The 27,633-nt window shown below is 41.8% G+C and overlaps 1 protein-coding gene across 4 annotated transcripts in view; it reads right to left on the reverse strand.

Moving 5' to 3' along the window:
• The window catches only part of cdk14 (cyclin dependent kinase 14), a 207,006-nt gene that overhangs the window by 53,783 nt on the left and 125,590 nt on the right, over nucleotides 1–27,633 (reverse strand). For all 4 annotated transcript variants that reach the window (XM_069143464.1, XM_069143465.1, XM_069143468.1 and 1 more), the window contains 5 exons: nucleotides 26,432–26,525; nucleotides 13,396–13,459; nucleotides 8,413–8,461; nucleotides 3,954–4,093; nucleotides 29–179 (listed from right to left, as the gene is read on the reverse strand). In XM_069143464.1, the coding sequence (XP_068999565.1) occupies nucleotides 64–179; nucleotides 3,954–4,093; nucleotides 8,413–8,461; nucleotides 13,396–13,459; nucleotides 26,432–26,525 (463 nt within the window). In that variant the 3' untranslated portion in view covers nucleotides 29–63. The remainder of the gene's footprint in view (nucleotides 1–28; nucleotides 180–3,953; nucleotides 4,094–8,412; nucleotides 8,462–13,395; nucleotides 13,460–26,431; nucleotides 26,526–27,633) is intronic.

Here is a 27,633-nt window from a genome sequence, read left to right on the forward strand (position 1 = left end):
TGCCTCATGCATGATAATGAGCACGTACCTGTCAGGCAGTCATGTGCACGACGCTGCCTCAGGTCAGTGTTTGCTGCCAGAGGATGCCTTTCCATGACTGTTCCTCCGTGCGCACACCTGTATGCTGTCCCCGCTCTCTGTCTGCAGCTTGACATTTGGTACGGTGAAGATAGAAGACACTGCAGGGGGAAGAAGACGCGAGCGGATTAGGAGTCTGTAGGCTGACAGGAAGAGGAACATTTCCAAGTGAGTTGTTAAAGATAGAGACGCCTATTAAAAAGTGAATATCTGTATATTTATTTGCAGGGAGTCTGTTATGGTTTTTGTCAGGAAGAAGAAGTATCACCAAATATATTTTAGAGTTCCACATGTAGCATGGCTAATTTACTTTTTCTAATGTTTCTGCACAGTCTGTTCAGTGAATCCTGTGTTCTCACAATTTACATTACAGACAACCGTTTCACAGTTAAAGCAGGTGAGATTTTCTCACCTGACTGGTGTCGGTGCATTTCAGTGATTCAGTGCAGATCGAGTAGTTCAGAATAATTATAATTTTAAATAGCATTTTTGCTTGAAAGGCCCATCTCCCCTGACAGCATTTGACGCTGTAACTTTTACAGTCAGAATTATGTCCACTCTGACTCTTCTTTGACATTTTCCCCCAACCAAGTACATTACATATCAAACCATGACTCCAAAATGTAAATCCATTGTTGTTTTTCTTATAGTTTTTTGCAACAATAAGATAAAAAGCAGTGTATGAACTAAATTCCCTTTGGGGGTGAAATAAATTCACATATTCCATTCTGAGAAGAGCACATCTTCTCTAACTTGGAAAAGCAGTCGGTGGGTTTTTCCATGAGAGCAGGGGAACTGGAGGACAACTGCTCCAGTCTGAACGCTTTCTTTTGTCTCACTTCCACATCCATGGAGTCCAGAGAGATGGCACGTTTATTATTCTCAGCCGAGGCCTTTTGAGCTCACTTCTTGCACCGCCAGACACCCACACGCTCTCACTAAAATCAAATTAGAAATGTCACAATCCAATCCACACAGTAACAGCAACCTCAGGAGCTCTATTGTCTCAATAATTCTGCCATTGTTCCCGCTAATCGGTCTGTCTACTGTATGGATAGATCCACAATACACATGATAATAGAGAGCACACTGGACCGGAGGAAACATATTGTTCATCCCTACAGGGAGAACATGAAACATTTACTTGACTTTACTGTGACATTTTTATTAGAAGTCAGCGGAAGTTTTATTTGGTTTGTTAGAGCTACAGAGCAGCTCAGTGTGCTTTTACTGGGCTGCTCCCACTTACTATTCAGCAGCTGTAGCCAAATACTCACAACTGGAGTAATTAGCCAGGTCTTTATCTCACACTCACGTCTCATTTGCATAATTTTGACACATCCATCCCCCACAAAAGAGCCAATCCACACGCACATGGAAGATACTTTGTGTTTATCCACGGCTGTCCTGATTTTATAAACTATTTTAATTCACTGCCATCCTTGCCTCTGTGGCTCTGCTGCTCTCTCTGTGTCATTCGTGCGTGCTGAGAAGAGAGAGGGAGATAAAGGAAGTGAAGACAGAACGGGAGAGAGGGAGAGAGCATGACAAAAATCAAAATGAGCCATCTCTCCTCTCTCTGCCTCTCTCTTAGTGACCGCTGCTCTCTGATTCTTTTCAGACATGACAACCTGCTGGGTGCTGATAACAGGATTAATAATGCTGAAAAATCCTAATCGGGGAATTAAAACTGGAATTCTCCCATTAAAATAACCACCGTGTCCGAGGCGGCACGCTCAGGTCTGCCGAGGAGGCTTTTCACATCGCTAATGAGTAGCAGCTTATGGGATTGGTGATGTATGTATATGTTGCCTGTCAAACAATATAGACAGGGAGTCATCTCTGACATACTGTCATGAAATAACCCAGTTCTGTAGGATTAATTGAAAAATAGCTCCTGACTCGAACACACAAACAACAGATTGACTTCTAAAATGAAAATGTGTTGAAAGCTGTGTGTGTTTTGAGATTTAAAGAACGCCTCAGTGTATTTTTTTTCTCTGGGCAAACAACAAGTCAGGAAGATAGAAAATCAAACTGAGTATGTTGCAGCGGCCAGCAGAGGTCTGGCTGGGCTGACTGTCCCAGCGGCATCCATATAATAAGACAGGCTTTCTCTGCATGATCAAAAACAAGCCCAGGTTGCTGCTGGCCGCCTCCAGTACAGAGAGAGAGAGCGAGAGAGAGCGAGAGAGAGAGAAAGAGAGAGAGGGGGGGGGGTACTGTGTTATCCAGTTGAGCTAAGGGAGCCCAGCAGAGCTAAAGGGAAACACAAAGGAAAGAGGGGGAGAGTCAAAGCAGGGGAGGGAGAGAAGAGAAGAAGACAAACAGAGAGAGGCCGAGTTCGTGATTGTCAAAGTAAATATATCAGTTTCCATTTGTTAGCTAAAGCGTTTATCCTTTTAGAAAGTCGTGGGAAGGTGGACGGCTGCATTCTCGGCCTTGACACAGGGTGAAAGGTGGGCTGCATCCTCACAGGTGTGACTGTAGACTGTGTATATAAGTGGACGTAGCTTTCAGCTTTGAAAAATGTGACCTATGAAGAAGTGCCTTAAACTGCAATACCACCGAGGGCCACTAGAGGTTGGCTCCAGAAAGCGGCGGTTTCCATTGACTCCCATTCAACTTCAACTAGTGCCAAATCACAGCCAGGCTGAGAGGGCCTAATATGATATGCTGTTCTACTCTATATCAATATATGCTATACTGCAATGTTAAATTCCAAACTCAGTGGCAACCATAATCCTGTAAGCATTGTTTATATTTTAAATTAAAAAAAATATATATTTTTTTACATCCACTTTTAACAATAAAATTGTGACAGCAGCAGATCTTATTTCTGGGCAGCATTTACTCACAAACGTTATGATACAAATATGCTAATCCCAGTTTTATGGTGGTGTTGTGTTGATAACGTTTGTACAATAGAACACGAATCAATCTGCAGAGTAACATAATCGTATTTGCATACATTTTTCATAGGCTCCTCCCCTTGCATTTTCCAGCACGCCTTCTTCCTTTGCAACTTTTTAGAATCAAGCAATGCAATTAAATAGGTGTTAGTGATTGGAGGAAATTATATTGATAAAAAAAATTCACCAACATTCAGTTCTGGAACATTTGAATAAAGACAAATGAATAAAGCCTAAATAAAGCTGAGACTACTTCTGAAAACTGAACATCTAACAAAACGCAATGAATCATATCATTTTGGGCTTTGAAGTAAAGTATTATGGTCTACGTGTGAAATGTCAACATTTTTGGCCTCAGGCTCCCCAACTACAGAACACACAAGATGCATGTTCACCATCGCTAACTGTTACCACAAAGAACCAGAGCACGGCTGGACCACGAGCCGACACCAAAATATAAAAACCTGCCAGTATCCATACTAATACTATACACTGCTCTATTCTTTTTGAAACTAAGCTATACTCTGCTGCTCCAATTCGGTGCACTATTCTGTACTAATATACGCTTTACTACGGTGTATATCGGTAGGTAGCAGAGATCATGATATCCACCGAAAATGTAAGTCAAATTGAATCCAAACATGAACATCACGTGCAAAGGTTGAGAGGAAGAAAGTGATTTCTTCTGAAAACATGTCGCTCGGGGTTTTGAAGAACCTTAATCGTCTCCACGAGCTGTGTCACCGTCACTTCTGCAGAGCGTGCTGATAAGTGAGTGAAATAAGTGGGCCAAACTACATTTAACTTCAGGTTATTTTTAGACCATTGCAATGCACCTGTCCTCATGTCTCCTCTTCTTTGTCCTGAATCATCTGTGCATGTTGAAGTTTATTAACCATGTGCTTATGTTGACCTGAGAGCAGGACACGTGTTCCGTTAACATGTTGCTGATGTGTTACGTACTGTCCTGCAGCTCCCAGAGCCGCGGAGGAAGGTTGCTGAAGTATTCGTGGTTCAGCGCTGCCTGGGCCGAGAGCCGGTTCTTTGGGAAGCACTGGAGGAACCTGGAGGCCAACTCCTCGGCATGGTCCACGTAGCCCAGCCTGAGACACACGGACACACATGGTTAGACAGAGACCACGGAAACATGACTCGTGCATAACATGAGATACATTATTAATAAACAGGCAAACATTTAACAGCCAAGGCACAAAAGAAGGTTCTTTATCCTCCTTCGTTCACAGCGCTGACAAACAACCTGACTTTGTCCAATTCACAGAGCTGCTGACAACAAAAAGCAGGCTTTTTAATTATGCTGAGGGTTTGCTGACTCGAGAGGAAAAACACTTCTCAGAAATACACATATGCAAAAGAGCACACATGCATGCACACACCTTTTTCTTTTGAGGTGGCGTCGTACACGACGACTGGGTCACCGTGTGAAACAAAAAGTGTTCATTAAAGCAAGACGGAAGCCGACTCTCTGTGTGTGTGTGTGTGTGTGTGTGTGTGTGTGTGTGTGTGTGTGTTCGTACTGGGAGTCACTGAACTCCTGAACCAGCCCCAGCTAGCAGCGCCGACGGGGAGTAAAGATTGAAAATAAACGTAGAGCAACACATTCAGTCAGTAATTAGGCATCCGGTGCATTAAATAAACATGATGTTATTGAGTGCAGCTCGCCGGCCTGATGCTCGCAGTACTGAGAGTACCTCTCGTGTTCTGCGGGTTTTCTCATGGCTGGCTCCCTCACCAGGCACTCTGACAGCCACTCCCATGTCTCTCAGTGGGGTTCTAAACTCGCGTTATCAGCGCAGAGACACGGGGAGGATAAATCTCTGTTCAACTCATCAACGCCACCGAGCACAGAGGCAGAGATAAAGTTAATGAAGTCCATCAGGGCCTCTGCTCGCCTCTTTCTCACAGCGGTGGAACTCCACTGCAAACTTTAAAGACAAACTAGTCCGTGTGTGAAAGTGTGCTGATGGAAGAAGGCCTCTTACACGACTGTTCTAATGATCTGTGTTCCTCAGGCCATCGGATCACTGATGTTCAGGTTGGAGGAGGTGGCAGCGAGGATTTTGTGCATGTATTCAATATTTTCTAGGTTCCACCAGGGTAACTCTTACACCACACAAACAAGCTTCAGTAGAGAGCTTCGGTCCCGACAAATCCTTCAATAGGAGTTAGACCACATCCAGAATACACCGTATCAGCCAGGTAATAGCCTGACCCTAATGTACGAGGGTCAGCATGCACTGCAAAGGGCCCAAAGATGTGTTCAATGACAGACCAGCTGAAATGAACACCTCATGACGGGTCACAGGTAAAGTCTTGTGAGTTTTGTGGCTCTGATGTAAAAATATAACATTAGACGATATTGTCAGACAAACAATAGAAAGTAGAAATTCTGAGTCATGTGTCATGGCAGACATGATCTTCCGGGGAGCATGAATTTAAGTTTTAATGGAAAAATCCCATTACATATACAAGTCTTTTAAAGTCTTCTGTACAATTAAACTTTGACAACAACAAAACGTTTCATCTCCAGAGTGCAGAGACATGTGCAGAGAGCAATGGGGGTCAATCAAGCTGCAACCAGCAGTGACGTCACCCGTTGGTTTGTCTCCAGTTCAGATTCTGTCCGTCACCATCTTACTAGTTCGGAGAGGTTTGGAGCAGGAAGTGACCATATTTGGACAAGCTGGGGGAGGAGCGAGCGGTGGATCTGACCGATCCGATTGGAAACCTGACGATACTATGTCCCGCCCACCGACAGCACCACAGGCCTGTCAATCAAACAGACACACCCAAAACATGTCTTTTTGAAGCTTATTCTATAAATAATGACGGATTATTTTTTAGTTGAGTTTATGGAGCCAGAGGCTTTTTGGAGCCAACCTCTAGTGGCACTTGGTGGTATTGCAGCTTAAAGACACTTCCTCAGAAACTACGTCCACTTTCATAGACAGTCTGTGGGGTCAATAGAGGCCAACAACTACAATTTGTCCCAAACTTTACAAAACTGACATATGAAATAAGTTGAGTACACAATTTTAAAAATGTCACCCTACTGGGTTGAAATAAAGCTTCTAACAAAACCTAAGGAGTCTGTTCAGTCTGTAACGTTGCATGCCGATAAGACAGAGAATCCTGTTAGATGTGTCCCTGTGATATCACCTGGATTTGAACATGTTGGCCTTTGAAAGCTGTTCACGTACCGTGGGTGCACATTCCTTCCTGCTATTACTGCCAACTAGACGGAGTGGATGAGCAAACATCTGCATTAAGATAATATCTCACGGCTATCAAACAGATCCAGGTGATGACACATCCACAGCAAAGTGAAACTTCTTCACTGGTGTGTGGTGGAGGCTTTTTCAAAACAACTACAGCCAGGACCTTCAGGAGGCGAGGCAGAGTTGTCCCCTAACCACAGCAGGAAGTGGACTCCAGACCCTTTGATTGAACAAAGAAACAAGCCGGAGCTGTTTGTGTTTTAGTGTGAAGACAGCCGATGAAGAGCTTCCACCTCGTCTGACTCATGACAGCAAACAATGAGGGTGTAGCAACAGGGGAAGTGTGAGGACAACTTGGAGCCGTATGTGAAAACAGGCTCTGACATGCAGTTGTTCTGTAGTGGTTGTCTGATATGGACTGTAGACAGCGGACACCAATATTTTTCATTATTAGCTTTGGATGGATTACGTTTTGATGGAGAGCTGTTGTTGTTTTGGACACTGCAACCTGGAATAAATATAACTGTGATGTCACAGTTTGAGTCCTGGACCGACATCAGACTGTGATTGTGTCGGAGCAGCTTCTAGTTGTGAATGTGTGTAACTCTGAGAGTGCAATGAAGATGCAGCCCGGCTCTCAGTGAACATCAGAGAACGTCGGGCACATTTACTTTAAAGAAAAGATTTCAAATGATTAATGAGCTACTAAATTTATTGCTGATAAATGTTATATTGTCTGACGAATGATTGCAGTCCTTAAATGTGATATTAACTATTACTATTATAAACTAAAATCAGTGAATACGGTTTTGAAAAAATTCTGCTCACAGAACAAGACCAGGGCTGAAAATATGACATTTTACCAAACGGGACTCATCCAACATGATGCTGACAGACTATGATCTCCAGCAGTACAGTGACGTGTGTTTTGCAGTAGACGTTAAATCAAAATAAGGTTGCACACGTCAAAGCACCCAGCTCATATAAATATGGTTCTGGCTCCAGAACAGCAAGATGGTGACGGACCAAAACCCTAAACTCGGGGCTTCAGAGCAGCAGTTCACAAACCAAAGGTGACGTCACTGTTGCTGCTTGATTTAAACACAATTCGCAGGTTCTGCATACTTAAGTAGACGACACATTTTAGTTTTTGATATCTGATAAATTTTCAAACATTTCTAAAAACGAATGCCAATTTTGATAAGATACTTAAAAAAGCAACACCAAATGAAGAGGGATGCTGATGTCTGTTTAAACAACACGATTTGAGACAGAATTCATCACGTTCAACGTCACAAACTGCAACACAACTTTTAAAATGAACAGTTACAGGCTGCGTTTTCAACTCAGCCACTAAACTTGTTGTCAGGTGGATGTTGAACTGATGCAATTATATATATAAAAAAATAATGCGGCATCATACAGTCATTTTAGTAAGTGCAGGTCTTACTGAGTCATTATTGCTATGCGGTTATCTTGCTGGCTGATATCGAGTTACTCTGTCAAAGAAAACTGACCATAACTAACAGCAGTTCTGTATGTAATGCTCGCTTAATGAGACTTAATGCATTTGATCAGGATGAATAAAGTCTTTTATTCAAATGCTCTGATTCAAAACTGTCACTACCCATTTCAACTGAAGGCTCCAGCCGTTGCGACTCAGGACAGAAGATGAATTCTCAAATGACTGAGCTGCTAATTCAAACAGAGATAAAACATTTGCTATTTAACAGTCTGCAATTTGTGGTGGATTCTTTACTTTACAGATTAGAGGCACATCATATTCTCTGGGGATTAAGACACAGATGACCTGTGTAATTAGTAGAAAACACAGTAGGCAGCCAGGTATTAGCAGCCGTGTGTGATGAAGGCTTTGGTTAGTGGGATGAATCTTCACTGTGGCAGCTACATTTTGTGATTCCAGCTGATTAGACAGCTGGAGTTTTACATAAATCACTTGCCTGACGCTGCTTTAAAATTCCCTATGGAAGAGAGACCCCCACCCCTCTGTCCTCCGCAGTCTCCCCTCCAGATGCACACCCGGGGCAGACAGTGGCACACATCTGGGAGGAAACCCGACTGTGCCCTTTCCCAGCCATGTGTGTGTGATGTCCCACAGCACAATCACCCATGTGAGCGCTTCAGGAAGGGTGTCGGCTCTCGTTTTTTTTTTTTTTTTTACTTACTTATTCCAAGCTTGTCGGAGCTTCTTGGCGCTGTACACTGTAAAGCGGTCTGTAATGAGAATACAACAAACAAGCAGTTAAATCCCTGAACTTGAACACCTCCAAACACAACTTGTAAACGAGCAGCAAATCATGTCCAACTCTGATTTCAAAATAAGACAATTCCTCTGATGTACAAGTGTATTAAACCACATATTATTAAGAAGCAAATCGGTTTGGTGATCTGAAAACTCAGCATATTGTGACAGCTCAGTACTAAAATATGTAATGTCTTCCTTACCATTGTGTTGCTATGAATCACACTTTCATTAGGAGCAATCTCAAGTTGCTTTTTTTTTTTTTTTAAATCACTGTGAAGCTCTTGTCAATGAAACTAAACACGTCCTGCACACAGTTTCCATAATGAAAGCCTCAAATGGCCAAAGCCATTTTCGTCTCCACCAATAAGATTATCTTTTCGGTACGGTTTGTTCGTTGTGGAACGTCTACCAGCTCAATTTTCCTGAATCCTGGTGGGGAGGCGTTGCATTAACCAACGAAGGTCCCACTACATTATTTTTCACTTTTCATTAACACGTACACATACAAAGACTCCATGTGACAGTCCATATTTGCAGCTACCAGGACTCCTCTAGGATACATATTGTATGAACTCGCTCAAACATCACAGAGCAAGCAATCGTACTGGAGAACTCAGTGACACTGGTTTCATTCGCAATCTGCCTCTATTTGTGTGTGCATTATTTAAATACCGGCTTTTATTTGGGAATTTATGGTACCAAAATATGTGAATTAATCATAACTAAGTGACAGAGCATAGCCCTATTCTCATTGCATATTCAACATGTTTCTTTAGTTAGTACGACTCTAGTGTCTATTGCTGTTTATGTCTCAGTACGTTTGAAGATACACTGTGGGTAAAAAATGCAGTAATTCAGAAGTTTATATAATCATGTGGTGAACGGGTACAAAATGGAAAGTAATGAACATTGTGGCAGCCATTGCAAGTCACTGAGGCACCCCAGGGTGCTTTGGCAGCCACTTTGGGAACCACTGCACTACACTGTCCTACAAATTCAAAATACAGGAACTAACTTTGGTCAAATGCAATTTTTGTCAGGAGTCTGACCTTTTAGTTTCTGTTTTACTGCACAAAAAATGATTATAGCTCAGAAATGTACAATTTCTATAAACACTACATGTATAATTTGCAATTAAAATTTCAAATAATTTCACTTATGAGGAAACTATTTAATAGTCATATTAAACCTATAACCAAATTGACTAATTGTATCCTTGCTAATATCCTTCTGTCCATTGCAGTTAACCAACGTCGTGGCAAATCAGTTCATTAATACAGATGACTAATTGAGGCACTTGCTAAGTTTAATCATGAGGCAGGAAAACCATCTAACTTAACTCACTAGCTAACAGGAGCCAGCCTGTAACAGTAACTAACATCTCTGATTTTGACTGCAGCAAAGTTCATGTGGTTGAGCTGCAAAAATCAAATGATTAAATGTATCACAATGTAGTTTAATTTATCAAACTGATTTCAGTATAATGTAAAAATAATGTAAAGAAAGAAAGAAAGAAAGAAAGAAAGAAAGGAAAGAAACTTTAGTCCCAAACAATACTAAGAAATGCTGATCAGGTTGAAGTGTCCAAGAAAGCCAAACCTGGAAAGTGAGTCAGATCATGTTGAAGGAATGCAACCATAATAAATGTAATTAATTACACCTGTGCTTTCCCTGCTTGGACATATTAAAATGTCTGCTATGATGAAGAACCACAACAACCAGTTCAAACAACTGAGATGTTTGTGTACGATGAGTTGAGGCTGAGCAACACTGTATTACTACCTGCTGCGATGCCCGGCCTCATTAAATGCTCCTATTTCTGAGAGGAGTTTGGTGAGGCAGTCTCTCCATATTTCCACAGCGATGTTTACTCTGCTGCGAGTGTGTGAGGCTCGTCTGCACCATACTCTTAATCTCAGCCAAAACTGCCATGTGGGCCCGCAGTCAGGCTGAGCTGCCAACCGACCGGCCACCACACGAGCTAGCCAGCCACCCATCGAGCTAGTCCGCCTGGCCTCCCACCTGGCCTCCCACACCGCGGGCCTAATCCTGCTCGCCAACCACCCAACCGTCAGCCCTCAGCTGCCAGCCAGCCAGCACTGAGTCCAGTCACCCCATTCGGCGCCGGAGGGCCGGCCTGAGCCGGCCACAGCTCCCTGAAGGCTGCCAGCCATGCAGAGGACCAGAAATAGCTTGGGGGGAGTCCTCGTCTTTATATATATATATATATATATATAAAACACACTGCAGAAGGTTTTTTTTTTTTAATGATATTTCTGTTTTAGAAGATGTTTCTGACATTTTAAAAGATGGACTACAAACTGCACTTTGCAAATATGGTGATGTTAATAACTAAATCCCTACATTACACCTCCATACATATCAACTTCTTCTATTCAAACATAAAATTAAAGCTTTTTTTTTATTATTTTCTTTTATTATAGGACAAATGTTATTGAAGTCTCAATTGTCAATTATCAATAGAAATAAAACAAAGTGGAGCTCTTTGTATTCTGAGATACTGTTAATTTGATCATTTATCTGGGTCTACATTTAATGCAAACGTCCATCTCATACTGCATGTATTTTTACTTGTCTGCATATTGTCTCATACCGGTCCTCTGTCCAGTGTTATATTTACAGATCCTGTTTTTTTTTTTTCTCTCGTGGAGTTTACAGCCCGAGCTGGTGGGGGATATGACCGAGAGCAGAAGGAGGGAGCTAAAGCCAGATATGACTGGAAGTGAGCAAATATATGTGGAACCTTTTCATAACCACAAAAATGTGAAAAATAAGGGGCGCCTCCGCTCTGAGGTCGAGCCACAGTGTCGCGTCTGAAAGGCTGAGTGACGCAAGAGAAAAAAAAGAGGGAAAGTGTTACAATATGTAGAAATAATTGTTAGGAATCATAAGCAGAAGAGTCAGTAAACAGAGGAGCTTCTGGAGAAACTTCCAGACTGACACAACACTGCCATCTGCTGGTCACATCAACCTTGAGGACGCATCTGATGGGATCTTCTATTGTTAGCTGAGCAGAGAATGAACTACTGTCATCATGTTTTGATTCAGATATCAAAATAATGACAAAAACTCCCTCAGGACTAAGATTCGACAAGTTTCCAAATCAGTATCAGATTTTTACAGTCAGATTTATATGGAATAATCTGTAATATAATTCCAATTAGATATTCCGTATTGACAAAACTACTTATTGTGTGTTTCTGGACATTTTTCTTCCCCTGTGCACGCAAACTGTAGTTCTGTTTGAAGTCAATAACAAGAAAGATTCAAAGGTAAAACTCCATCTTTGCTTTTTATTCACATGTCCTGTACAGGTAAAGAAATGTAAACCCAGTTTTAAATCCTAGAATACCACATGGGATACACACTACGACATTTATCATACAAACCCCTTACTTTCAGGCTGAATTAAAGAAATGATTTATCATATTTAATAGCTCTGAATAAACTTTATTTGTCCCATGATGTAACATATTTTCTGTCTGAAGTGCATTTTTCATGTATTACCGACCGATTACAGTCCACTTCTTTGTAAAGCGTTGTGTAACATTGTTTTTTTAAAGATATTAAAATAAAGTTTGTTATTGCTACCATGATTATTACATATGGAGATGATTTCTTACCTACAATCTGATGAGGATTATCTCACTCTCGTTCACATATGCCTGCGCTGATTTTATCACCCTCACTGTGCACTCAGAGGCTTTATGGAGCTTCACAAAGTCTTACCAGATCCTCTCTGCGAACATCTCATTCTTCCTGTTTGTTAAACTTGCAGCCATAATAAGCTCAGATCTGCAGACGTCACATGAACAGATGAAGCGCTCGGAGGCTCGCACCAGGCAGAGCTGGGCGTGTGTGTGTGTGTGGGTGGGTGGGTGGGTGGGTGGGTGTGTGCGTGTGTGTGTGTGTGTGTGTGTGGCGGAGACAGCCGCACAGCTGTTCAACACAGTGTGTGAGAGGCTAACAAGAGCCAACTGTCACCATGGCCACGGGATGCGAGATCACATTATTATGGCTCGTGTATGCCCGTGACCACGAGAGTCACCTCAGTCTGTCCCTAATTGGCCACTGGAGATTGGAGGCCGGGTCGCACACTGCCCCGCACCCACACTCTAGCCCGCTTCATGTCCATCCTCTCCTCTCCTCCAGCTCCTCTTCTTCCCTCCATCAGATGACTCTAATCTGTAGTCCCTCTATTCATGTTCCCTCTAAAAAGCCCTAATGAGCTCCCAGAGGGCACAGCTACTCTGGCAGAGATGCCGTCCCCACTCCTGTTGCTGCATTGATGAGGTGCGGCGAGCCTTCAGCGGGCTGCAACATCGGTTCATTCTAAAGGAACAATACAAACAACCGTGTGGAAACCGAGTCACTGACGCTCCTATGGCTTCCCTCGAAAACTGGGTGTGCTAAAGTGTTAGCGTGGAGCCTGCTGCCGTTCAACAGAGTGTAGGGCAACGTGTTAGCATGGAGCCTGTTGTCATTCAGCGTTGGGTCGCCGAATGTATGAGCACCATACGGTGCAGGTAAGCATAGACTCTGAGGTGGGCAAAACTGTCATTCAGCAGTTTCTTAGTCATCATTTTGTCGGCTAAAGAGTTAGCATAGCATCATTCAGCTTCACGAGTAACATGCATCGTGTTAATTTAATATTATATGAAGTTCAACAGCTCGGCTAGACATTGAGCACACATTCAGTAAAAAATGGCTCCATGGCAACACTTTTACATGTTGTTGGATTGATGCTGATATTTCATCCCACAACCTGAGACAGCTGTCTTTGTGCTCACAATCTATCAGGTTATCTTCATGTCGTTCCGGGTTTAAACATGGCTTGACTCGGTGAGGTTGGTGAAGGATAACAGAAGAGGAGAGGTCGTACCTGGCTTAAAGTGAGGCAGGGAGTTGACACCAGGCCACGTGTCCTCAGACGGAGTGCCGATGACCTGAAAACGACACAGGAAGGGAGAGCAGGTCAAAAAAAATGGGTTCAAACTATTATTAGGGTAATTGTTACGTTGCATTAGAAGAGGTTATATAAACAAATTAATCACTTTCTTTTATTTTCATTTGTATCTAAATTGAAAAGCAAGGATTATGTTTTCCACGTAATAGATATTGTTTCCTATGAAGATTCACTGTGTATATTAGTCTGAATGTGTTTGACATTTCCAGGTCAAAGGCGTTCCACTGCTTGTTCAATAGTCCTGATTCGTACATCTTTTATGGGAAACTCTGGCTGCGTTCTCACACACACAGGCTGAGTTTATGATGACACAACGCAGAGCAGCGGACATGCCTTCCACATGATCCATCACAACTGAGCAGCATAATCATTTCCAGATTCCTCACTGGTCTCTGATCTGAAACACACTCCTGTGGTTGAGTCAAAGAACTGCTGGGTTTTTCTACTGCCTACTAAGAGTACAATTCATGCAAACACCGGGGGTGGAGATGTGTTGTGGGATTAATGTGTTGCAGATGTCTCGTGTTGGCACAGCTGGGACACAAAGAAAAGAAGGATGGAAGCAAAAGTTGAGGTTATGTCTCCAAGCAGAGGACGAACTGATCATTTTCTGCTTGAGATATGTTTGTTTCCATGAGCCCCTCAAAGTCAGTTCAACAAACCTGCCAGAGACATCACTCCTTCCTTTGAATTGAGAGTGTCACTAATGATATTCATACTCAAGCAAAACACAAACAAATATGGATTTTAATGTGACTTAAGAGAAAGGAAGAAAACCAAAAGAATGTACGGCCTGGGTCTGGTTTAGTTTTGACATGTTACTAGTCTGTAACTGATATAAATGTTGGTCACAGTTGTTGTAATAACCAAACATCACCAGCAGAGGGCAGTATGACACCACGAAGCATACCTCAGTGGGACTTGAGCAGAGCAGTCCGGTGTCCCATCTAAACTCAGCAGCTTCACATCATGTTTAAAACATAAATACAAATGTTTGGAAGCATCAATCAAGCTCTGAAAGAGAACTATTGAAACAAAAGGCAAGAACTTGATTCTGAACAAAACAGTAAACCAACCACAAGAAGGGAGTCAAATGACTGCATCAGTGCAGAGGGGAGCAAGCTTTGTTGTTACCACAAGTTTCTGTCATCAAAGCTCTTGTCTACGAATGCAAAATGAGAAAACACTTTCTAATGACAATTCTTGACCTGCCTTATGATTCCAAATGAGTCAAACAGGCCTGACAAGTTAATGACGCTCTGAGAACCTTTGAACACGCCACAGTGACTAAGTAAACAGTAAGAGTGCATTAACATTTGGAGAAAGGGCGTCTGCATGTGTTGAACTTACTTCTTTCTACTTTCACTCCAGACGCAGCATTAGTTGCAAGATACTTAATCTATCTGTAAGGCAGTTCTCCCCGTACTAACTTTGCTCCAAATGAATCTCCTACAGCCGACACGGTGACTGCAAGTTTAAAAAAAGAAAGCATAGATGGAACAAACAAGAAAATGGGCAGGCTGCATTTGGTCAGTTCAAATTCCACTACTTTTGCTTTTCCTGACAAACACAAGTCTTAATCCGCACAGTTGCTAGACGTATTTGTCATTTCAGTTTAAAAATAGGCCATATTTGACTTATGAACAAATGACTGCTGTTCAGCGCAATCTTTCCTCTCTATATCTGGAAAAATAGAAGTTCTGCTTTGTTGGGGAAGCAAATTCCAAACCCAGCTCAGAGTAATGGATATATGAAACAGCATGTTGGAGGGGAGGATGGGGTAATTCATCAGGGACAGCCTCTTTTCATCTGTGAAAATGTGTGAGTATATGCAGACAGAGAGAAAGAAAGTACTGCCACAGAGGAATTCCTGCGAGGTCATAGGTCGTGACCCTGAGCGCTGCATGCACATACTGCAGCACATGCATGCTGTCTCACCCCCCCCCCCCCCCCCCCCCCGAGCTCTGTTACAGACCACCCACCGAGCCAGACACAAACAGTATGTCTGACCTTCAGACACGAACGTACGTTTATGTTGCAGAGAGAGAATGAAGAGATTAGAGGTATCTGGCTCGTCACTGTGAACCCTGCAGACTTACGGACATAAGATGTGTTGGTTTGTCAAAATAGAAACTCCGCTTGTTCAACTGCAGTTGCTTTAAATGATAATTTTTTTTTAATGTAAACCCAAAAGCATCTTTCATCAAAGCGTTGATGCTTATCTTGCCATATCTTTCAAAGTCCAGAGCCTCTTTTTGTAATGCAACAGGTTATTTTTTCAAACTTGTCACAGCTCCTCCATCATACATCTGTTTAATGTGAATGGAAGGTCTTGACCCTGCTTTATGTTGTGATTTTAGGAGAGAAAATAAAGTTGGATGAAATCGTTCTCACACACTGAGTAGTGCTATATGATGAGAAAAAGTGGAGTTGAAGTCGAGTTCCCCTTTAAAGCATAGTACACTTACAATTATACAAGTGGAGAAATGCATTTTCATATTTTTCTCATGGCGAACATTTTGACTCCTAACAGGACAGCACTGGTTCAACATCAGTCATTAGAGCAATTTTACACAATAACAGAAACCTGGTTGTACCTCCATGAAAGGCAGACACTATTAAATCTATAGTTACACCTGTGAGTGAGAAGTCAAAAGATCAAATTTGAACTTGGTTGAGATCTGCTGATAAAGGTGAGCCATCGGAGAGACATGAAACTGTGTCACCAAATACTGCAGCCTGCAATTCCTCTACCTCTGTATGTGTTGTATCTGAAGGGATGTCCAGCACAGCAGGAACACAGACATCCAGCTGAAGACAGACAAAGTCAACATGCTTGCAAAATGAACTTGGATGAATTGTTCTCCGAGAACTATCAGAAACCAAAGGATGATCCATTTTTATCAGGTTTATCCTGCAGGCTCAGGATTTAATTAAGGCAAATTATTCAGCTTTTTTGATACATTTGTAAAGGCCTATTTTTCTATCTTGTTCTGTCAAAACTCAGGTAATCACCCATCATTAGATAGGGGTAGTGGCGACCGACAGGATTTGCAGGTAGAAAAGAAGATGCAACAAAGGTTCACCAGCCAGGAGTCCCAATGTGGACATATGAGGCTGAAAATAACATATTGTTGCTCATGAGAGTATTGAAGAATCTGCTCAGCCTATGTTTATATCACGCAGTCTGCATTGAATATTTGTGAAAGACTATTTGTAATAACATTATGTAAAAGATAAAAAATAAGACTTTGTTGATCGGAAATTCATTACAGGTAACTAATACAAGAAATATTTGGCAGTAAAAGCGATTGATGGTTTAACTTTATTCACAGAGCTAATACATACTATTGGTCAATAACATTTAATCCCAACAAAACTGAAGAATTATGTAAAAGAGGGAGAAAAACTTCAGTTGATAGGAGCCCGGATTTGTTTTCATTTCCGATCAGTGATTTCTTGGGATGGTTCTTTAATAAGAACATTTTTGTTTTGGCAAGATCTGTAGAGAAGTCACAGCAACTGAGACAGAAAATCATGTATCTATCATAACAGGATATTCCTTTCATGGATATTGAATGTGTAATAATCAATTTTGTCATTTTCATGTGGCCATCTTGGCTGTTGCTGATGTCTAGTGACTATGAGTCCACAGGGCACCAGGAGGTGGACATCTAAATAAAGAAAGCAATCAAAAGACTACAACAGATACATTTGACAGTGACTATATGTTTCCTTTTACAAACACTGTCACATGCTACATAACCCGGGGAAATGTTTGGAAGTTAACAAGGTAGAAACAAATCAACACCACAAAGCCGCAGCAGTATTGTTAGTGCTGTAGTGACAGTAGTTTAGGAGTTTTACTGGTTTGAATTGCTTGTAATTTTGTTCTTTATGATTCTATGGACCTCAGAGGAGGTGCAGGTTGGAAGTTGCATTTACTCCCTCACAGATCCGTCCTTTAATCCAAACGTGAGCAGCAGTGCTGAGCCCGGTCCCAGCTGCCTTTGTCCTAACGCTGACCCCAGCCTCCGTCTTCCACTCTGCTCCAAAAAAAAATCCCAGTTCCACCCCTCGCTGCTCTCCAACCTCAAGTCACAGTCAAGCAGATTGGGGTCACCTGTAGGCAGGGGTCACATGGATCAGAACCGGAGCCAAGTGGATCAGCTGTCTCCCGCTGCGGCCGGGTGGAATGTGTTCAGTAAGCCCCGACTATCCTGTCTGGGTTTCAGCAGATGGATGCTCGTGTCACACACACAGCGGCTGGTGGTGAAATGGCGTTATTTATCTTCCCAGCAGCCTCCCACTCTCTCCTGAGGGCGGATCAGCTCACATGTGCACAGACTTACTCTTCATAGCAGAAACACACTGGAAATAAACAGGCTTCTCGATGGAGAGCTAAACGGTCTGAACATCATACGGGTTCTTTCTGCTGCTCCAACCAACTCCTTCAGTGGTTCTCTACGGGACCTTGTTTAAATGGTTCTTGTGTGAGGGACATCTTTAATAAAGCCTCCTTTTATGATCTGACCGCAAAACACGATTACTCATTAGTCACTTTCAGAGAGACAGAGAGAGCAGAATCAGTAGCCCTGTAGAGGACAACGACAACATCACTGCTCGGACAGAACCTGAAATAAACCGTCTGCTGACACTTCCGTGTTTGAAAGCTGCGTCACCAGTGTAGCTGCGCGTACGTTGTTTCACTAAATTAAATATCACGTGATACTTGAAGTTTTAGCTTCAGTGTGATTTACACTTTGTGGGTTATTATCTTTGATAACCACCACAACTAAACGACATAATCAGCATAGAAACTATAGAAAAACCTGTTGAGGATGATGATGTTTAATTCGGCGTCATGATAGTTGTCTTTACGGGGACATTACAGCTAAAAATGCAAGAATTTACATACTTTCAGTGGTTGCAACTAAAGTTGAAACAGAGCTCACAGCTCTCCTGAAGCATTATGGAACTTTTCTTTTTCCCTTTTCTTCTTTATGAATATATTTTTGGAGGAAACCTCATTAATGTATGCAACAACACACTTCCTGTGCTCTCCAGTAGCTGTTTACTACAGAGAAGCCGGTCTTTTTTGTGAACTCCATTGAAGCCACCATAAAACGAACAACACAGTTTCATGACATTATGCAGAAATGTAACCGCATGGCTCTGCTGTGACATGAAGTTGGGATTTATGGTAAATACACCATACTGGAAGGAAGCAGTGATCGCATTGCGTAGGCGGCCTTTGAAGCCATTAATCAGACTACAGAAATATTAATGAAGCAACACGCATGTATCTTAATTGCAGGAATGCCTCACTCTGATTAATGATCCCGTAATCAGATTTATATTGTCATGAAAATGTAGCCAATGTGTTTCTGTAAATAACAACACAGCTTTATGTACAAACATGAGCAGTCATACTTATTCATGGCTGTCAGAGCGCTCACCAGAAACAACAGCTGTTTCACTCTCACAAGGAGGCAGCTTGTTGTCTTTTAAGTGGAAACACACACATTTGTACAGCAGCACACCCACCTCTGCCTGACAGCCTATTTCCTGCAGATAGACCTGTCTATATTCATACAGATCCTCCACTGGATGTAATCTTTTGCTTGCTGACAGCTAGTTAACCAGCTCCAGTGAGCCCGGCCTCATGCACCTCAGTTTTAATTCACACAGACAGTGCGTGTGCGTGTGCGTGTGGTATAAACCTAAAGACAAACACAGACCTGAACCTACAGACTGTATAACCGCAGCTCTTCCATTACTAAAGACACCGGCACGCATCTGAAACTGACACTTTGAATAAATAAAAGTGTGTGTCAGTGCCTCGGTCCCCCCGACGTGCACATGCAGCACTATAGGACTTGTGATAAGCCTTAATGCTGTCAGGGATAATACCACTGTGGAGGTGTGGTATTAGAGGGAAAGAAAATCTGGTTTAAAAAAATAAGTACATACACAGAAAAGCTATTTGAGGATTTATTTATTTATCTATTTGCCTCAGGAGGTTTAATAAGTGTTTAAATGTTAATGGGCACATTAGTGAGGAGGAGGGTGTTGCAGGCTGTTTCTGGTGCCTGTGTTGACCCTGTAAGCAGCAGCACTGTATGTTTGTGTAAAATATCATTTCTGTACATCCAACCTATCTGAGGGAAAAGATGAGAAGATTCAGGTAAATAGTCACCAGATCCACCTTAAAGCACAAGCTGTCTAACAAGACTAGACATTAATCATCGACGGGTGAAGAACTGTAGTGAAAAATACCACCCGTTTTCAGCTGTAATTAACACTCAGCGAGGGGAAGAAAATCACATGAGCTCTGGACAGGATTTAAATCACCAAAAAATGATGGCCCACAGAGTATTAAAACCACCCAATCACACCTTGAGGAAATATGAACGGTGCTTCAGACCTCATTATATTTTGATTATGAGATAAATTTATGAATATCACATTGCACATCAGGATTACTTTCATCAACACTTTGAATTTGAAGGTAAGGTTATATTTAAGGTAGAAATTGTAGGTTGTGTTTGAACCAGCACGCATGTCTGTACATGTAGCTACTTTAAACTGTATATAAAAGTGAAAGGAGCTTCAGGGTCTGAAAAACGAGGCCGATGCAGAAGTGTCTTAAGCTGCAATACCACTGAGGGAAACTAGAGGTTGGCTCCCAAAAACCATCCGGATCCATAGACTCCCATTCAACTTCTCTCATAAAATTCTAAGTCAATAAATGTTTATCTCGGTGTTGTGAGCTAAAGTCGCTCCTTCTTTTTTTCTGGAGGTCCATTTGAAAATAATCCTGTTGTTAATTGTAAAATAAGCTTCAAAAATGGTTTTGGGGGCGTGTCTGTTTGATTGACAGGCCTGTGGTGCAGTCATGTTACAGCTATCGGTGGGCGGGACGTAGTATCGTCAGGTTTCCAATCAGATCACTCAGATTCAGCACTAACTCCTCCCCAGCTCGTCCAAATATGGTCACTTCCTGCTCCAAACCACTCCGAACTAGCAAGATGGTGACGGACAGAATCTGAACTGGAGGCTTCATAACGTTCACAAACCAACAAGGTGACGTCACTGCTGGTTGCTGCTTGGTGGCTACAGCTAAACGGTACAAAATGGTTCTTTTAAATGATCCAATTCATATCAAACAAATCTAATCCTTCATCATTAACAGCTTCAGGTTGGTCTTCATCAGCAGAGCTGTTATTATTAAAACACCTCAGTAACAAAGAGAAAGCAGCTCTGCAGAATACCTGACGCCTACAGCATCATGTTACTGTGACAAGAAACTATTGTAAACAATGTTTTCAACACTGTTTCTGTATTTATTTAAAGTGACAGTGAAACCAGAGGTCTAACTAGAAGCTATTAAAGCCATTAAACAAGTTACACTGAAAACTAAGGCTGCAAGCAAAGTATATGTTGTTGTTGTTGTTGTTGTTAGAAATAACCTTTTACAAAAATGTATCATGTATTTATTATTCCAACACCAAAAAAATGTTAAAGACAAATAGTTTGAGGACTACCTGCTACAATTGATTAATTAAACAGGGTGTAATAGCTGCTTGTCAATATTAACAAAAGCTGAGCATTTAAGGGTTAACCAGATCAAGATAACTTCATCTGGAGGCAAGAGTGGGATGTCTCTGGTAAACTGCTGGATCTCTGATGGTTTCACTGCTTGTGTTTATGAAAACCTTTAGATTTCAGGGCCGTACTCGCAAACATTCACAGACTCCTCTCATAGAGCTCCTAACTCTGGCTAAACATTTTTAACAAGGAGTGCTCGAGGCGATTTAAGGAAACTTCCCAGAGCAACTCTGAGTAAAGAAATGAATGAACTGGTTGACCTATCACTGACGCATCCTTTTTAAAAAACAAAATCAAAAATAAAGCCAAATATCTCAGTGCCGTGATCTGCGAGTTCATTTATGTGACAGATACGAGCACCAGTGAGTAACCAGTGAGATCGACCACAAACATAATCTCTGCACAATATCATTTGTAGCGTTTCAGTAAATCAGTCATTTTTTAAATCAGCGTTTAAAGAGTATTTCTCCTAACTTTTTGTAATTCTGCAATTTTCTCCTGACTTTTTCAACTTTTACCTTCACCAGGATCCACCTTCAAGGAGAAATTCTTAGAAATCGTCATAGTTCAAAATATTCTTTGATTTTTCTCACTGGGAGTCACAACAATCTCTTAGTACCTGGAATCTTCATGAATGCGGCCCCTGAACTCAGCAACCAGTCCGATAAGTAATACATTACCACAACCCAAACAAGACACACATTTTTAATTATACCCAGAATTATCCTCTAACTATCAAACAGGACAACATGTGGAGCGTTCACTTTACCACAGAAAACATATTCTTCCTTATTAATGAATGAATGAATGAATCTTCTACAAACTAGAATTACCACCTCGCAATTGGATTCCTCCACCAACAAGTCAAGTTGCAGATTACATCCATGTCTGTCCAGACACATAATAATGTACATGGAGTATTATGGCCAATAAAGTTGATTCTGAAAGGACACAATGTGGTTGCCATGACAACATACGTTGTTTCAAATATGGATGCTGCTGCAAAAAAGCTGCAAACTTTCAAATGTGGGTGCTTCACACGTCGTCAACCTGACAGGGCAGAATATTTTATATTTGAACTCTATATGTGTTTAATTTTATGAATTTGATCTGTTCTTATGTATCTCATTTCTTTTCTATATTTTTAAATGTTCATTTATATCTGTTTTTATGTCAAACATCGAGTGTGATTTCCTTGCGGTAAAGCACTTTGAGCTGCATTTCTTGTATGAAAGGTGCTATAGAAATAAAGTGTATTATTATTATTATTATTATCTAAACAATCAGCATAGTTTCAGACAGATGGGACAGACATGAGGTCACCGTGACCTTGACCTTTGACCAGTGCAGCGGTGCTGAGGCATATACAGATCCAGTCATCATTATATTCAGATTAAAACTTTTAAATAACACTAATGCAAATGTCCGATTACACTGAAGTTCTGACTCACGGGAGGAACGCTCGGCCATCTTGTGGCATTCTGTGGGCGTTTGATGTGCCGCTCGACTCCTGGCGGGGTGCCTCTCAAACACTGATGGAAGCTGACCTTTTTCTTCCTCTCTTCAAACAGCATGGCCTTTAAGATGCTTCTGACTGCGCATAATTCATTGATGGTGCCCTTCATAGGAGTCTGTGAGGCTGTGCATCTAAACTCTGACCTGTCTGACAGCGGACACGCAGCGCTGCAGAGCCGAGCAGGCAGGACTGATGGAAATGTCAACATCAGGACGACTCCGACTGGTAAACTAGTTTTGGAATCTGCACAAATGCCTCGCCGGGCTGCATACCAACACTTTTTTCATATTCATCTGTCTTTTACCTTTGGCTGACAGCTCAATACGCACACACACAATACTCTGAGTTTGAATTTGGATGAGAAAGAGCAAAGTCTCCCGAGCCAGTGGAATACATTATCGCTGTTTTACAAACAGAGATATATTTGAATAAAATATCAGAGGAAAGTAGCTGCAAGGTGAAAGAATTGTTGTTGCTCATGTTGTATGTGTCAGATAAAGTTTATTTTATAGGAATTTCTTCTATCTGGATGTGAAGGTTTTGTTGTCTGTATATTAAGACATATTATATTGTTGAAATGGCCTTTACTGTATATCACTATATGAATCTGTAGCACTGGTTTTAAAGGTGAACTACAGGTAGCAAACTAATGTGCAGGTTGTTTCATGTGTGTTGAGTTTTCGCTCACTCACTGCTCTACAATTTCACATCTATTACAAACTGAAATGTCCATAAAAATAAAACTTTACCGCGATGAAGGCAAGAGGCGGAAAGGCGAGATACCAATCATCCATTCTATTAAATCAAATGTAATTCAGGCTCTGAAGTTTAGTTTGTTGCTTCCAGCTGGTTGTACAAGTCCTTCCTCTAAGGTTCTTAAATACATGTAGAAACTGTTTGCTAAATGTAATGAATAGCTGTGAGATGGTGAAAACAATACAATGTAGTAGATACGTTGAAATCTAGGGAAATGTAGTATACAAGGCGGTTTTGATGAGTGGAAGCAAGACGTTATCTGTGGGGGTGCCACACTGACATGAACCACTTGGTTTGGTGGTAAAAATGAGACCAAAAAAAAAATGAAATAAGGATGATCATTAGTCTTTGTAGAGAGAGGCCGTGATCACACCCGTCCTTTGATTTAAATGTAATCAAACGTTCTCGAATCAGTGGATGCATTCAAATGAGCATTTAAAACGAGGAGTTAAATAGAGTTAAACCTCACGTGCTGCTAAAACAGCCTGTTTTAATCTATAAATATATGAGCAATTCTTACACAATCGATATAATTTTTGTTGCAAAATAAACCTGCTGAACTTTAGCACAATGTCACGATCTGTATAAACGCAGGTTAGATTCTGATTAGAAAAAGCATCAGGAGGTTTCCCTCCTCCAGGACAGACAGACAGGAAATTATTGACGAGTGAGCACAGAGGTGTCATAGTAGATTTACAATAACAACTATTAAGCTGGTAAGAGCTCTCTCCATTTGTTGAGTCCCTGTTGTCTCCGAGCTGCGATTGGACCAGCTGTTTAAGAGCCACGAGGCCAGTGATGAGAGTGAATTTATTCATTTCCACACTCAGGCCTTTTTACACTTAGTGCCCCTGCACACAGTAGCAGGCATGATGGAAAAGACCTTGTGATCTCTGAGGGAAGAGCTACCACTGCTGATATTGAAACAAGAGCCTGTCGGTGGCGGAGCTGCACTGTTTCTGTTCAGAAAGTGTTGCTTTTATCTGACTGGGCCAAGACGTGTTCGACCTTTTCAGACTAGTCACGTCTAATTGTCACAGAAAGCCACAACATTGATGTACATTTACACCTGATGATGAGGAAATCTCTCTCAGGTGTACATCTTCTTTCTTTGACCTGTTTCTGATATCCGCACACAGTGTTTGCACACGTCCAGTTCTCTGGTAGACCTCCATGATGGCGCCAGAAACTAAAGAGAAGGAAGACTGACCAAAGTGCAGGTCCTCTGCAGGGAGGCAGTGTGCAGCTGAGCCTCATCATCAGTCTGGCCAGCAGCCATGCCACTGTTGGGCGTCTCTCCTCTCTCTTCCCATTACGCTGCTTCTTTGTGTCTGAGAGGGGAGCCGGGATCACTGAGGGCTGCAGCCTCTTACTGAGGCCTCACTTTCCCCTTCTGGCATAAAAGACAATCAATAAGAAGCATTTTTCTTCATCTCCTGCTCCTGCTAGCTTTCTGAGAGACCCCCTGCCTGCGGGGCTTCCTCCACCTGTCCTCGTCCCTTCATCCCAAATCCATCCATCCTCCGATGCGTATCTGTAGCCCTCCAGCCCAGAGGCCAAACAGCAGCGAGCACACTTTGTCTCCACACTTGACTTCTTCCCTGGTTGAATCCATTTCATACTCTCATCTCTGTAATTCTCTACATTAATTATTCAGGCCCTTCTAGCCTATGAATATAAATCCATTATGTCTGCCCTGCTTCACTCTTCAATTAAGAGATTGGGGATGAAATTATATGGAGGGATGACAGATCGGTGGATTAAAGGATTCAAGAGGCCTCACCTCACTCTGAAATATTTATGCTAGCCATCTAATGCAGAGGTACGCGTGTACATGTAATTACTTAATGGCCGCTGTATTATTGTTCACCTGTCAAGTAACAAGTAGGGCATCTACAAAAGTTCAAGTTCTGGAGGGACTGTGGTCCATGTTGACTCATTTATCAGCCGTGCTCTTTCTTTCATATGAGACCACCAGCCGTGACGTCTTTCAACGCGACCCACACACTCAGAGGAACGTCTGCACCTCTTCGACTGACCACGGTGTGGTTTTGTAAGCAGCCATTAATTGAGTAGTCCGGTATCTTGACAAGTTAACAGTGGCAGGTTTGTGCAGGACGCCCCGTGTTGCGCTCACAGTGATGCAGTGATTGTGACAATTATCTCTGACCAGTCAGTGGTCTGCAGTGTTTTTACGTCACCTGTTAGTAAGTTAGTTAGTATCGGCTCAGCTGTTTGGGACCTCAGTGGAGATGATACCAAAAAAAAAAAAAAAAAGGACCAGGTACCAGGTACTATCCACAACCTTTGTACAAATGGAAAAACCTCAAAAAGCGAGAGGAGCCGAGCCCAGACAGTACGGACACTGGAAAACTAAATTTCCCCACTGTCTTATCTAAAGTCTTAATCTTATTCTTAATCTTAAAACTATATATCCACTGAGGGAGAATTTAGTTCATGTTCACATCAAACATCAGAATGGACCCGGTTGTCAACAGAACTTCAGCTGACAGGCAGGAAAGGAGCCTCGCAGCTCGGTGGGGTTTATGGACCCAACTGGAATTAAAGCAAATGCTTTACAGTTCTGTTACTGTATGGAGGTCAGATGCTTTCAATTATGGATGATTATTCTTTTAAATGCTATGACTTTTTAGAAAATCTTTTAAAGGGCAAAACAAAAGTATTTCATTTCACCCGCTGACTTTGAAAGCCGAGCTGGTTTGGGCGAGCCCGGCTGCACCGACTGTCGCTCACAACTTCAGTTTTCTTCTCTGTGGATACAGTCTGGCAACTCGCCTCAAATTAGTGTTTGCACAGCCACTAAGAAGGGCGGACCTAGGTACGGGCATCAGATAAGGATGCCTCCTGGGCGTTGTCCGTGGGAAGTTTTCTCAGTATGTACCGGTTAAATGTTAGTGTATGTTCAGAGTGGGAGCAACAGTTAGACTGAACTGAACAGAAAGACAGGGAACCCTGCTGTAGTGATGTGGGCTGCAGAGTGGGAGGATTTCCACAATGGTTGCCAGCAGAACTAAAACACAGTATACACACTTCAGATTAGTGACTCACCAGGAATATCCGCTCCAGTTGGTCTTGGATGTCCTTCATCCCTGGAAAAGCAGCCACTCCTTGGATCATCTCGATGAAAATGCAGCCGACTCCCCTAGAAGAGAGAATTCAACACTCAGTTATTCAACTAACTACACTAATTACAAATACGGTAATAGAGAACTGTTCTGTTGGGTGTATATGTGAGCATGGACAACAATAAAGTAAACAAATACAAAATTGATATAAAGGGTTACAACTTTCTCTGAGTTAGACTCACTCCCAGAGTTTTGAAACTAAAAGATGCTGGAAAAACAGCTCTGACATATTGTTACGGTAAACTTAGAAAATATATACACTACACTAAACTTCAACTGTAAATATGTTCTCAGGAAAACGTTTTTGTGATTGAATTACATTTTTTATCGATTTATGGAGAAATCATTATCAATCAACGTATCTGGCAAAATTAAAATCCGTTAATACGACGCGTCAGTGACATGTAACTTGTTTTTCTGCCAAAATATCAGATGTCGCATTGTTATATCTACACGTAATGACTGCTTCAGGCCTGGCAGCACTTCCTTAACAGTATGAAAACATCATTGTTTAATGCAGAAAGATTCATTACTGACTTGAGAAACAACACCATCTTTTCTGAAGTGCTCTTGTTGCCTAAACCACAGATGTGAGTCTGGATGTGAACTCTGGTCTCCGCTGTTCCACAACAACCAACCAAAGCAAAACTCAAATGCAGTTTATAAACTGAATGATTCATTTCATCCAAAGCAATGCTGCATCTGACTGTGTAGTTTCTGTCCTCTGAAGAACTTCTCATCTCAAGGGTGTTTTTTAAGCGTTCATTTTTCTGATACGTTTCTTTTTGATTAGTTATTTAATCCTATAAAAATCCATGTCATGATTGACAGTTATGATTTACAACTGCTCAGTGTAAAGTAGTCATGAGGGACCATATTTGAACGAGGGTTGATCTGACTGAGAAATCGAGGACACTGTACGTATACCAGAAACCTGACACACAGGCCTGTCGCTCAAAACAGGAACACCCGCAAACTCATCTCTTTTTGACACTTAATATCTCATTAGTTATGGATTTTTTTTCCCCCACACGGACCACCAGAGCACTCATCAGAAAGAGTGAATTTAGATAATGACACCAAAATTACTTGTTCAAAATATTTTTGATTTTGTATTTGATGAGA

The sequence above is a fragment of the Embiotoca jacksoni genome, unplaced genomic scaffold (genome assembly GCF_022577435.1).
Source record: "Embiotoca jacksoni isolate LCO1_2020_lvr unplaced genomic scaffold, fEmbJac1.0.p SCAF_11, whole genome shotgun sequence".
NCBI lineage: Eukaryota > Metazoa > Chordata > Actinopteri > Embiotocidae > Embiotoca > Embiotoca jacksoni.